Source organism: Halichoeres trimaculatus, unplaced genomic scaffold (genome assembly GCF_033239565.1).
Source record: "Halichoeres trimaculatus isolate MK-OKI-2021-1 unplaced genomic scaffold, fHalTri1.1 fHalTri1_scaffold_5, whole genome shotgun sequence".
In the NCBI taxonomy this organism is placed as follows: Eukaryota; Metazoa; Chordata; class Actinopteri; order Labriformes; family Labridae; genus Halichoeres; species Halichoeres trimaculatus.
The window spans coordinates 1,596,698-1,609,330 of record NW_027437183.1 but is presented as its reverse complement, the minus strand read 5'-3'; the positions used below and the strand labels follow the sequence as shown (position 1 = coordinate 1,609,330).

Genomic DNA, 12,633 nt, shown 5'->3' with positions numbered 1-12,633 from the left:
ATTCCCTCTGCTGTCTCCTCTCTCTGGTTTCATTTCCCTGACTCCTGCTCGTGTCTGAGGTAAATTCCTGGAGCCAAACTCGGAGCTGGGAGACAAACGGATCCATTAGACAATTTAAAGTCCGACACGTTGGAGGTTTAGTCAGAACAACGAGCTCTAATGAGTTTTTAAAAGCTGTACGGCGGGCTCCCCAAGGACGTGTTTACAAAGAAACACACTGCAGAACGGTAATGAACTCCTAAATGAGGCACACACACACACACACACCAACACACACACACACACAGATCAAAACAGAAACGCAGACACTTTGAACTCTGGCGAAGGCGTGACTCCACCTCTGGATGTCAGATTTTCAGAGGCAGCACGCACAAACCTTCACCGTCAGATTTCCATGAGCAAAAAAACACACTCCTGCATTCACACATAAAGACACACTGTTTTTAAGCACACACACACAGTGTTTTTTTTAACCTCACACACACTTCAAACACCCTAACACAGACACTATTGATCCAGAGGAAGCAGGCCGCTGCCGTAAACTCTGAGCAGGAAGCGTCTGGTTTACGAGCTGCTCCTTCTGCAGGCGACGAAATCTGACATCCCCAAACTCTGAGGTAAATGATACGACGACGTTATCATTCTGCGTTTCTGATTGGACGAACAGAACGAACAAACATCTCGTCGAATCTTCACAAAAGAGAAAACAGACTCAGGTTCTCTCCGTCAGCTTAACCCGCTGATTTAATCGTCTCTGACCTCCAGTTCAGCTGGTCACACACTCATCAGACTGCACCCTCGCTTGCAGTGGAGGACAGACGTGTGTGTGTGTGAGAGAGAGAGAGTGTGTGTGTAAATGCCACATGGGAGAGCATCAGTCATCCTGCAGTAATGAGGTGTGAGGCGTCAGGGGGGTCACAGCATCCTGAAGGGAGTCAAAGTGACCCTGTGGCTGAGTGTGTGCGTGTCAGTGTGTGTTTGTGAGGGGGGTCGGCCTCACAGGTCACGGTCAGCTCCGTGACCTCTGCGGTTGTTGTCGACTGAACGTATTAAACTGATTCTGCTCCATCACATCAGACAAAGTGGGATTAAAGAGACGCGTGTGTGAACGCACACAGATGGGATCAAAGTATGGAAGCCTACAGAGGACTGCGCCGCGAGGAGAAGTGTCCAAACTGAGCTCATTGTCCTTCCTGCTTGTCCCTTGGTTCAACCACAGATCAGTGTCCTGCTTGATTCAAATCAACTTGTGCCACAAACTCTGCAGAAATCTGGATGTCCTGATTGATGACCAGCGACATTAAAGGTCCCATATTCTGCAAAAAATCACTTTATTAAGTCTTTTAGTGAAATTTGTGGGTCTTTGTCTTTCCTCCCAGCCCACAAAATGTGATATTTAATGACCAAACCTGTTCTTAGTAGAGCTTGTGAATGTAAAATCCTGACCTAAAACCAGCTGTTTGGATTTTCTGGGGTTTGCTGACATCAGCGATTCTTTTTTTTGACCAATCAGGAGCAAGTCTGACCTGATTGGTCCACTGGACCATCACTGCTCTGTTTTTGTCTGTAAACAGCCACATAGTTCCATGCTCAAGCTTCCCATCTCAGAAGAAGACAGACTAAGTGTCTAGAGTTCATTTATCAGGAAATGTTCCAGCTACACTCAGTAAAACTGAGCATGTGTGTGCTAGTCACTTCACGGCCGACTGCTTTTCCAACTTTGGACAGTCCAACAGAGGGCTAGCCAATAGACTGGTCCTGAATCCAGGCGCATTACCAACCATCCTCCAACAAACCTGGGACCCTGGAAATGTGAGTATTTTAAATGCTGTGTGCTGTGGAGCAGATGGAAGAGCTTTTCCTCAGTGTCCCCCCTGTCTCTGTGTTAGCTTCAGGATGCTAACTTTAGCTGCAGTTAGCCTGTTGTTTTAGCCTGTAATGTTACGGTAAACGAGCTTCTCTGTTTTCTAAACATTGTGCACTCGGAGCTCGTGGCGCCGCTCTCAGTGACGTGGAAGAGCGGGGCGGTATCAGCGGTGGCTCATTTACATATGAAGGCCACGCCCACTAAATCAGAGCGTTCTGAACAGAGGGGCTATGAGAGCCTGGAAACAATGCTGCTGTGCTTGATTTATTGGCTTTTTGGACCAAAACATGTTACTACCATTTCATGAAGACATCAATGATCCAGATTAAACTGCAGGAAAGGAGCAGAATATGGGAGCTTTAAGAAACATGTGGCCTCGATTAATCTCTCTTCACTGTCTTCCAGGCTCTGCTTGTGAAAGACGCGGCTCCAAATCTCTAGCCAGACTCTTCTCCTCTGTTGTTCCCTGATGGTGAATGAATTCCCTAACTCTATATGATCCACAGAGTCCCTTTCTACTTTAAGAGACGTCTGAAGACTCATCTGTTCAGGGGACACTTAGACCCTTAATCTGAGCCTTCTCCTCTTTGTCCTCAGGGGGAGAATGATCCAGAAGGTCTCAGACTCAGCTCTTGGTGAATTTACTGACACATGGATGCACTGTACGGTCAATGCTTGTTGGCGTAAATAAAGATCATGCAGGTATGGAGGGTTAGTGTTCAGGGGAAGCTTGTGTGCAGGATGTAAAGAGGAAAATAAACGTGCATATAGACTGAAGCAGAAACATGTAGAAATGTGTGTGTGCAGCCTCAGTGACTGACTGTATAAGTGTGTTCAGACGGGATCCTCCTGAATCCTGAATGCAGGCAGCATCACATCGTCTCATTGCTATTCATGTGAACCACTCTCCTTGAATCAAACAGCAGCCAAAAGCAAATTTGCACAGAGTTAAAATTCACGCTGAGGTGGAACAATCTCTCAGAGTTTCTCCGAAACAAATCTTCCTCGCTCCGTCGAGCCTCTCTTCGTTTACAGTGAGACGTCTCTCTATACGTCTGAGCACGAGCCAGGATCATCTCTGCAGTTTGACAAACGGCTTTTTCACACCATCAGATTCACTCTTCTCTTCTGAACTTCAGCCACAGAAATGATGAAAAACATCAAAGTGAATCCAGAGTCTCCACCAGCTCAGAGACGATGATCAAAGTCTGAGCGATGGTTTAAAAAAATCTATAACCCTGCTTTAAAGAGAGCAGTTAGCGCCTGTTAGCTCCTGTTAGCGTCTGTTAGCAGGGCTGCATCGTCACCACCGAGGATTTAACCCTGACTGTGAGATTCAACAGTGCTTCCTGTTAAACATGGCAGCTGAAGATAAACAGAGATCTGAAACATCAGCTTTAACTTAAAGGAAACAGAATACGAAACGACTCACAGCGTGCAGGGATGGTTGGAGACACAACGGATGGGAAAAAAAAGGAGGAAGAACATTATGGGGGTTAAGAAGAGGAAGGAGAAGAAGAAAGAGCATAAAAAGAAAGGAAAAGAAAGACAAAGGAAGGAGAGAAAACAGTGGATGAAGGAGAGAGGACAAAGAGAAGGAAGGAGATGAGGTGCAGAGGTGAATAAGGAGCAAAAAGAGGAGGACATAGAAGAGGAAGATGAACAAGGAGAGAGGAAAGGAAGGAGGAAAAAGGATTAGGAAGAGTGAGGAGATCAGGGAAGAAGATGAAGAAAGGAAGAGAAAAAGACGATGGAGAAAGAGGAAAAGACAGAGGAAGGAGAGGAGGAATGAGGATGGAAAGGAAGGAGAAGAGGAGGACAGGAGACAAGGAGACAGGAGGAGAAAAGATGAAGATAGAAACCAATAGAGTTTGGCGAGAATGAAACATGAGGAAAAAAGTTTAAGAGATAAAGGATAAAGACACTGGTGGAGACATTTCAGATGATCTATGGGCAAAGACCAATCAATGCAAAGCTGCAGCTTGTTAAGTTTAAAGTCATTCACCGACAGCACTACTCTAAAACCAAACTAAACCGAATCCACAAGAAGAAAAGAAGAAAGAGGAGACAGAAAAGAAAAGAGATGAAGAAGATGACAAATGAGAAAAAACAGTAAACACTAAATCACGAGGGGGAAAAAAGACAAAAGTGAAAACAAAAAGAAGATGACTGAAATTCTTGGACTTGCCCCCTCTTTAAAATCAGTTTCCACTGTGATAAAAGAGAAAAGCACAAAAAGAAACCACAGATCTTCTCCTCCTCTGCTGCAGCTCTGTTTCATGATGTACACTGCCACCTTGTGGTTAAACTACTCCATCAGATTTCAGACTAATACCTGACATTAACCCTGACCAGGACATGCACATTAACACTTTTTCCTCCCTGTAGTGTACATTTCAGATTATTAACTGGACTGTAACACCCAGCAGTGATGAGGATCTATCTGTACACATCCTGAAAAATAAAGATCAGTCTTTACTTTAAACTGCGTTTAAATCCAGACAAAAAAATACTTATTTCACATTTTCAGTCACAGCAATAAAAATTATTATTGAGGACTGGAAAACAATAATTCACCAAATATTAAAAAATGGATAACTACAATACAACAAGTACAAATGAATAAAAATATCACTCGCAAAATAAGAAACATGAAAGCTGGTTTTTAAAAGAAATTGACGGTAAACTAATTTAATATTAAAATCATATTGAAAAAAAACAATAGACTTAGTCATAGTCCTTGTTAGCATTTATTTATTTATTTATTTATGTCTTTATTTATTTATTATTTTATTTTTGTCAGTAAAAGTGATTTATTTTACATGTATTTATTTATTTATATATTTATTTATGTATTTGTTTATTTTTGTCGGTAGAAGTGATTTATTTTTACATGTATGTGTGTATGTATAAATATTTATTCATTTTTATTTTTTTATATATCTATTTTTTTGTTGTTGTTGTTTTGTCCTTGTTGTTTGCAGTTAATAGTATTTACTTATTTATATTTTATTTATTCATTTTGTTTTGTCCTGGTAGTTTGCAGTTTTTATTTTTTTATTAATTAATTTATTTATTTATTTATTAATACATTAATTTATGTTTTATTATTATTATTATTATTATTATTATTATTATTATTATTATTATTATTATTATGGAGCATTTTATTTAATTTTTTGAGCTTTAACTCTGCTTTAAAAAGAGTAAATTTTAAAAAATAAATAAATAATAAATAAATAATAATAAATAAAAAATTCAAATTATATAAATTTTATTAAAAATAATTAATTAAAAAATAATAAATAAATATTAATCGTAAAAATTAAGTAAAAAAATAAAAAAATAAAAAAATAAAATAAACTGTAATCATTGTCCGACTTTCCTCTTTCCTGACTGAAAGCAGACTTTCACAGACTTCCTGTTGGCCTCATCCTTCAGCTGTGGGGTCTGATAATTGATGGGTAATATCTGTGGATAACAGGAGAGCTGCTGGCTCCACGTTTGGCTCCTTTACAGGGAGCACAGCTGTCAGAGACGGAGGCTGGAACAGTCTTCATCAGGAGAGCCGGTCCTCTGCCAGGAAGGAGAAACCTGCAGGATGGGCTGTTTCTGTCCGAGGTTTAAACTCATCGGTCTGATCAGGAAAGATGAACTCTGCGTCGTCTTTCACTCAGAGCCAGCTCTTTTCTTCTTTTCTTTCAGGGTTGTTATGGCGACGGAGGATTTTAACTTTTTTATCTTAAGCTAACCTTGGCTCTTTGTGCTCCAGCTCCACCTCCTCCTCCTCCTCACACAGACACAAAGGCTGAATTCAGTACCAGAAAATCAGAAATACTTTACTGAAGAAGCTGATTTAATCATTAAAAAGCTGGGCAAGTGAAGCCAAAACATAAAGTGCTCCCCCTGCTGGCTGTAAGCAGTATAGGTCATGATCTTTACTGGATTGTCTGAGTTTCAGGATCCAGCCTCACGTTCCTCCCAGAAACCCTCAGACATCTTTCTTCTCCGGGCTGAATCTGCTCAGATCTCTTTTCAAACCCAGACACAGAGAGTTTCTTTCTGAGAGCGCAGTGATGCTAATCTCTGCCCTTTGAAGGCTGCGTGCCGTCTGAAAACCCAGCTCCCTGATACGAGTAAAGCCGGACTGCAGGCTGCGCTGGGTAAAGACAGACAGCTCAGAGACGGAGAGAATAAAGGAGGAGAAGCCGTACAGGTTTTATCCCAGAGGAGGTGAAACGTACAAACAGATCTCTGAGTCTCTGAGTGAAGACGTTTCTCCTTCTCTCTGGAGCCACAGGAACCTGAAACTGACCGACGACAGCCAGAGCTTTCTACAGACTGATGTTCCTGATAAATCAGTGATCAGGAAGCTAAGAAGTAGCGTTTAGGAATAACCTTTATTGGTGCTTTGTATAATTGGTAAAAACTGATTAAGTAATTTATGTTGTGACAGCTCATTGAACCATGAGTGAGGAGGGAAAGAAGAGCATTTAAGACCCTGCTGTGCGTTGACATGGTGCTCCTCTGCAGGTTTCCCCGGAACCAGACGGGGCCATTTTTTACTTGACCAAAAACACAAATAAACAGACTCTCACTGAAAAAATCTGATATGGGTCTGCATTCACGCTTTATTTAGAGAATTTTCAGCGCGTTACTTTCACACAAAAACACCGCTAAATAAGGCTCTAGTTCTCATCGTGTCGTAAAACGGTGCTACCTCCGCTGCAGAGCCACAGCTGGCCACAAGGTGCTCGCCGCTTAGTGTATCAGTCCACGCGTGGCGTGCCAGATATAAACAACACAGGTAGTCTGCCAGGACGAATTATGCAATAACAACGTAAAGCGCTGTGTTTTTGTGTGAAAGTAACGCGCTGAAAATTCTCTAAATAAAGCGTGAATGCAAACCCATATCAGAGTTTTTCAGTGGGAGTTTATTTGTGTTTTTGGTCAAGTAAAATATGGCCCCGTCTGAGTGCAGAGGAAACCTGCAGAGGAGCAGGGAGGGGGTGTTTGGTGTGAGCGCTCTGGGCTTCTGCTGCACAAAAACACTGCTGTAGGGGTAATTTCTGCCCTAAACCTTGTGATAAGACCCAACTTGTTCCATCCTGGAGGATCACTTTAAAGTCCTCTCTTCACAGTAACAGAAACTGAGACTAGAACACTACCTGAAAATGAGCAGGAACACCAATGTGGTACAAACTGGTCTTCTGGTTCTAATTTGGCTTTGGCTGTTCCAGACCTCATCCTGATTTTTAAATGCCACTAGAATTCTAAAATGTCAATCCTTTTTTTTGAATAACGCCAGAGTTGTGGAACGGTTACAGGATTCTAGAATGTTAACAGAGTCATAGAATGTTTCGGGGATTCTCAATGACCACTGGAATTCTAGAATGTTGCTCGATTTGTAGAACAACATCACAACTGTGCACGGACCCCAGAATTCAGGCAACCTTCTAGAATTTTGGAATGCTACTAAAATTCTAGAATGTTTCCAGAATTTAGAATATAGATATTATTCTCGAATGACACCAGAATTGTGGAACCATTTCAGAATTGTAAAATTATGGAATTCTAGAGCACGGACAGCCAATTCTACAATCGTAGACACTTATGTCCGAAGAGACATACAACCCAGCTCAGGGTCTTATATAGAATAGAATAGAATAGAATAGAATAGAATAGAATAGAATAGATTAGAATAGAATAGAATAGATTAGAATAGAATAGAATAGAATAGAATAGAATAGAATAGAATAGAATAGAACTTTATTGTCGTTGTAACAAGTACAACGAAATTGAAGTCACAGCAGCAATCAAGAAAACAAAAGCCAGAAAGTGTATAGAAAGTGCAAAAAGCTCCATAGTAAAATAGATGCTGACAGCTTGTCCATCATTGTCCAGTCAGCCAGCCTCCACCTCCACAGGGTCCAGGACTGAGCTTCTTCAGCAGTCTGTTCAGTCTCTGTCTCCTGGATCCTGTCTGCTCACAGCAGGTGAAGCTCTTCCAATGTGGCGTTGGTGTCTGGTGTTAGCTCTGTTAGCCATGTCTGTGAATAGCATGATGCTACTCTGCCCTCTGGTATTCCCTCTGTTGCTGGGTTAGCACAGCTAGCTCGTCCATCTTATTGGAGATAGATCTTACGTTGCCAATAACGATGGATGGAAGGACAGGTCCATGTCCTCACTTCTTAGCTCACACCTGAGAACCAGCACGTCATCCTCACCTCCTTCTCCTCACCTTGTGGGTAAACATCTGGCCTTGCACCAGTTAGCATTGACATGCTACAGGCTGCTAACAGCTGATTTCATATGTAAACAATGCAGCCATGGTTACATGTAGGATCTCCAGACAAGCACAGGAGAAAAGTAGTAAAAATATCACTGAAGATACAAAAAGTTTGGTGTCCATGACCAACAAATGAGCCAAACAAAGTAATGATCCACTCTAAATACAAAGATTATGAAAAAGAGACGAAAAAAATCACAAGAAACGGACAAAGAAGAGAGAGCTGCTGCAACAGGCAGCCATAGCCAACAGGGCAACGAAGTGCAACTGATGTATATATTTTTTATGTAATGCTCTGTGTGTGTGTGTGTGTCTGATAGATTCTGTTTCAGGTGGAATCAGGAATAAATCTGGATTATAATCTCTGTAAAGATCAGCCAAGTAGATCATCTCATCTTTTCCCATCACACATTCAGATGTGAGTCTCACACACACGTACACACACACACACATAGACTCTGTGTTGTTGTATGTCGTGAGGTCTGAGATGATGGATTAATAATCCTGCTCTGGTTGTGGATTATGGTTCATGTGTGTGTGTGTGTGTGTGTGTGTGTGTGTGTGTGTGTGTGATGAGAATAAATCTGAGTTTTCATTAAGAGCTGTGGTTATGTAACACCCGTCTGGTCCAATCAGAGAGCAGAGCTGTAACCACGTGGAGATGGAGTACGATGTTTATGTTTTGTCATATTCACCGTCTGAGGGGGTCGGACGTTTACACAAACTTCTTACACAACATCCAGGAGCTGTAATCCCATCATTTCCCCTTTAGGTCCATCCCACGTCAGCCGTGTGTGCAGTAATCTTTGACTCTGGTTTCAAACAACTCAAAAACTGAACGGATGAAGAAACGAGTCTCCAGCAGGATGAGACGTTTACAGCTCAATCAAACACAGATCAAACACAGTCTTTGCAGTACACAAACAACACGTCTTCATGTTTTCACTGAACACACCACGCAAACATTCACTCCTCTTTCAGTCTTCCCTCTGTTTCACCTCAGCTCTGTTCTCAGGATGTCTGGTAGGAGTCTGTCTGCAGCACATCACATCCCTTGTTTCCTTTGGTTTATAATCAAATGTTGATCTCTGTGCATCCTCACGCCTCAGTGCTGTGGCTGGAAGGTGTCAGCCGATTGGCGAAAGGAACATTATTATAATTTATCATAGATGAGGTTATAAAAGATAATCATTTAATTACTTTAACAACTTTTCTGTGTCTCTTAGGATAACCGCCTGTAGTCTGTTGGGCCTTTTGCATTTGTGTGGTGGCTTTTTGTGTTTATGTAGTGGCTTTTGCTTTCGAGTTCTGGCTTTTTGCATTCATGTTGTAGCTTCTCCATTTGTATTGTGGCATTTGCATTTGTTTTTTTGCTCTGATCTTGCATTTATGTTTGGATTGTTCATTTATGTTGTGGCTTTTCCTTCGTGTCATAACTTTTGCATTTCAGTAATGGCTTTTAGCATTTGTGTTGTGGCTTTTTGCATTCATGTTTTGGCTTTTTTGCATTCTGACTGTGTCTTTTTGCATTCATTTTGTGGCTCTTGCATATGTCTTGTGGCATTTGCATTTATGCTGTGGCTTTTTGCATTTGTGTTGTGGCTTTTTGCATTTGTGTTTTGGCTTTTGTATTCCAGTTGTGGCTTTTTGCATTTGTGTTGTGGCTTTTTGCATTTGTTTTGTGGCTTTTGCATTTGTGTTGTGGCTTTTTGCATTTGTTTTGTGTCTTTTACATTAGTGTTGTGGCTTTCTGCATTTATTATATGGCTTTTGCATTTGAGTTGTGGCTTTTGCATTAATGTTTTGGCTTTTGCATTCATGATTTGGCTTTTACATTTGTGTTTTGACTTTTGCATTTGTGTTATAGCTTTTTGAAATAATTTAGTGGCTTTTGCATTCATGTTGTGGCTTTTGTATTTCTATTATTTGGCTTTTGCATTTGTGTTGAGGGTTCTGCATTTGTGATATGGCTTTTTGCATTTGTGTTATACCTTTTTTGCATTTGTGTTATCGCTTTTGTAATTGCGGGATGGCTTTTGCATTTGTATTTTGGCTTTGCATTCCAGTTTTGGCTTTTTGCATAAGTGTTGTGGCTTTCTGCATTCAACTTGTGGCTTTTTTCATTTTAGTTATGGCTTTTTGCATTCATGTTGTGGGTTTGCATTTGTGTTGTCGCTTTTGCATATGTCTTGTGGCATTTGCATTTATGCTGTGGCTTTTTGCATTTGTTTTGTGTCTTTTGCATTAGTGTTGTGGCTTTCTGCATGTATTATATGGCTTTTGCATTTGAGTTGTGGCTTTTGCATTAATGTTTGGTTTTTGCATTGATGTTGTGGCTTTTGCATTCATGATTTGGCTTTTGCATTTGTGTTATAGCTTTTTGAAATAATGTTGTGGCTTTTGCATTAATTTAGTGGCTTTTGCATTCATGTAGTGGCTGATGTATTTGTATTGCTTGGCTTTTGCATTTGTGTTGAGGGTTTTGCATTCCAGTTTTGGCTTTTTGCATTTGACTTTTACCTTTTGCATTATTGTGTAGCTTCTGCATAAATGTTGTGGCTTTTGCATTTGTATAATTTGGCTCTTGCATTTGTGTTATGGCTTTTGCATTAATGTTGTGGCTTTCTTCATTGTATCGTGGCTTTTGCATTTGTGTTTTTGCTCTGATCTTGCATTTATGTTGTGGCTTTTGCATATGGTCCCACCCACTGGCCATCGTAGCTCACTCAGTAACTCTGACCTCAGTCTGGACGATGACCTTTAAAGAAGTTTCACTTTAAGTTTCTTGAGCTGAATTCCTGCAGCAGACTGATCCTGGATGTTTGACGCTGTTGAACATTTATGATCCAGAAAAATCTGCATTTTTTAAAAACGTTTTGTCTGTGAGAGCTTTACCTCTGTTGGGAAAATAAACGAGCGATGATTTGTTCAATTTTAAAGACTTTTTACATGACTAGTTTGGTAAAATATTGATGTTTCCTTGTTGCGCTGCAGCTGGGTTTGGTCCATGAATGAAACATGAATGAAACATGACGGTGTCCAACAAAAACCAGCAGACAGGACGAGAAAGTTCCTTTGAAAGCTTTTTCTTGTTAACTCAGCAGCAGATCCATCCATCAGGAGAATCCTCAGGCACAGACAGAAAAACCTGCACTCCTGTGTGTGTGTGTTTGAGAGTGTGTGTGTTGGAGTGTGTGTGTGGCACACTGACCCAAATAAATTGAGAGCCAGTCACTTCTTACAAAACACCACTTTCTGGCAGCACAGCATCAAAAAGCATAATCCGGAGACATCCTCTGACAGGATGCTGTACCAGCAGCAGTGGACCCACTCCCACTGTGACACTGTGACAGAGCACAGGGGCGCAGCAGAAAGTCACACAAGGTCGGCGCAGACTCATTAGCAGCAGCGGAGATGGAGCATAATCTGATATTTTAGGAACATTACTGTGATTTGCGTAAAGAGGCGAATAATGCGCAGTAATCCGCAGCAGCAAAGCAACTGTCAGTCACAGTGATGAATGAAGCTGGAGCCTGTTGCCATAGAGAACTCATGGAGGAGGCAGAGTGTGAATTTTCATCCAGGTAGAACAAACCAAAGAGGAGAAACTCATCATTTCAGCGCTCTTACCTCGATCAGAGGAGGAGTCCCTTTGTCCGGAAGTGTACATCCCAGTAACTCAGCCAGGAACTTCGCCATGTGGAGGAGAAATAAAAAGTGCCCCTGCAGAAATATTCCTGAAAGCAGTGAATCAACAGGAGGGTCCTCTTCCTGTCAGCGGCGTCAACTTCTGTGAGGCGTTCAAGGACCCTGCGCGCATCCCTCCTTTCTCCTCCTCCAGCAGCCTGAGCAAACCCCGGAGAGGAGCAGAGGAGCAGAGAGGAGCAGAGAGGAGCAGAGAGGAGCAGAGAGCCGTCAGACACAGCGCAGAGCAGCGGGAGGAAGAGGAGTTTTATCCGCGTAAATCCTCCGAGAGTGACGGAGCGGTTCAGCGTCAGCGGCGGAGAGCACGCGGACAGGTGGGGCAGGGCTGAGGGGGAGTGGGCGGGGCCAGAGGCTGTCAGGTGGTTTTCATCGACAGGGTTTGCCGCCCAGCTTCAGGTTTGGTGGAAGTCTTTCCCCCAAAACACCCTGAGTGGAATAATCTGTTTCACTAACTTCCTGAACTTTATTTCTCGGCAGCAAAATCAGAGATTTGAAACTTCACTGCATCAAAAAAAAAAAAAATTAATTAAGAAAAAAAAAAAGAAAAAAAAAAAGAAAAAAAAAAAAACAGAAATCAGGACAGACTCCTGACTTTAAAAGGAATAATACTTCTTTTTCTTTTACATGCACAAAACTCACTGAAATTTTCACTCAGAAGGTGTGTAAAATAACATCTGTCAATTTCACCCTGACATTGACCAAACTTTTTCTATGGAAGCCCATTTCTGCCAATTAAAATAAAAAGAGAAAGAAGTCTAAATGATATGATGAA

At 41.4% G+C, this 12,633-nt stretch overlaps 1 protein-coding gene across 1 annotated transcript in view; it reads right to left on the bottom strand.

Annotated features, from left to right (window-relative positions):
• rasgef1ba (RasGEF domain family, member 1Ba) overlaps positions 1–11,938 on the bottom strand; it is a 128,701-nt gene extending 116,763 nt beyond the window's left edge. Inside the window, exon 1 of the mRNA XM_074670627.1 lies at positions 11,787–11,938. Within this exon, the coding sequence (XP_074526728.1) occupies positions 11,787–11,855 (69 nt within the window). The 5' untranslated portion in view covers positions 11,856–11,938. The remainder of the gene's footprint in view (positions 1–11,786) is intronic.
• Between the last annotated feature and the right edge of the window lie 695 nt (positions 11,939–12,633).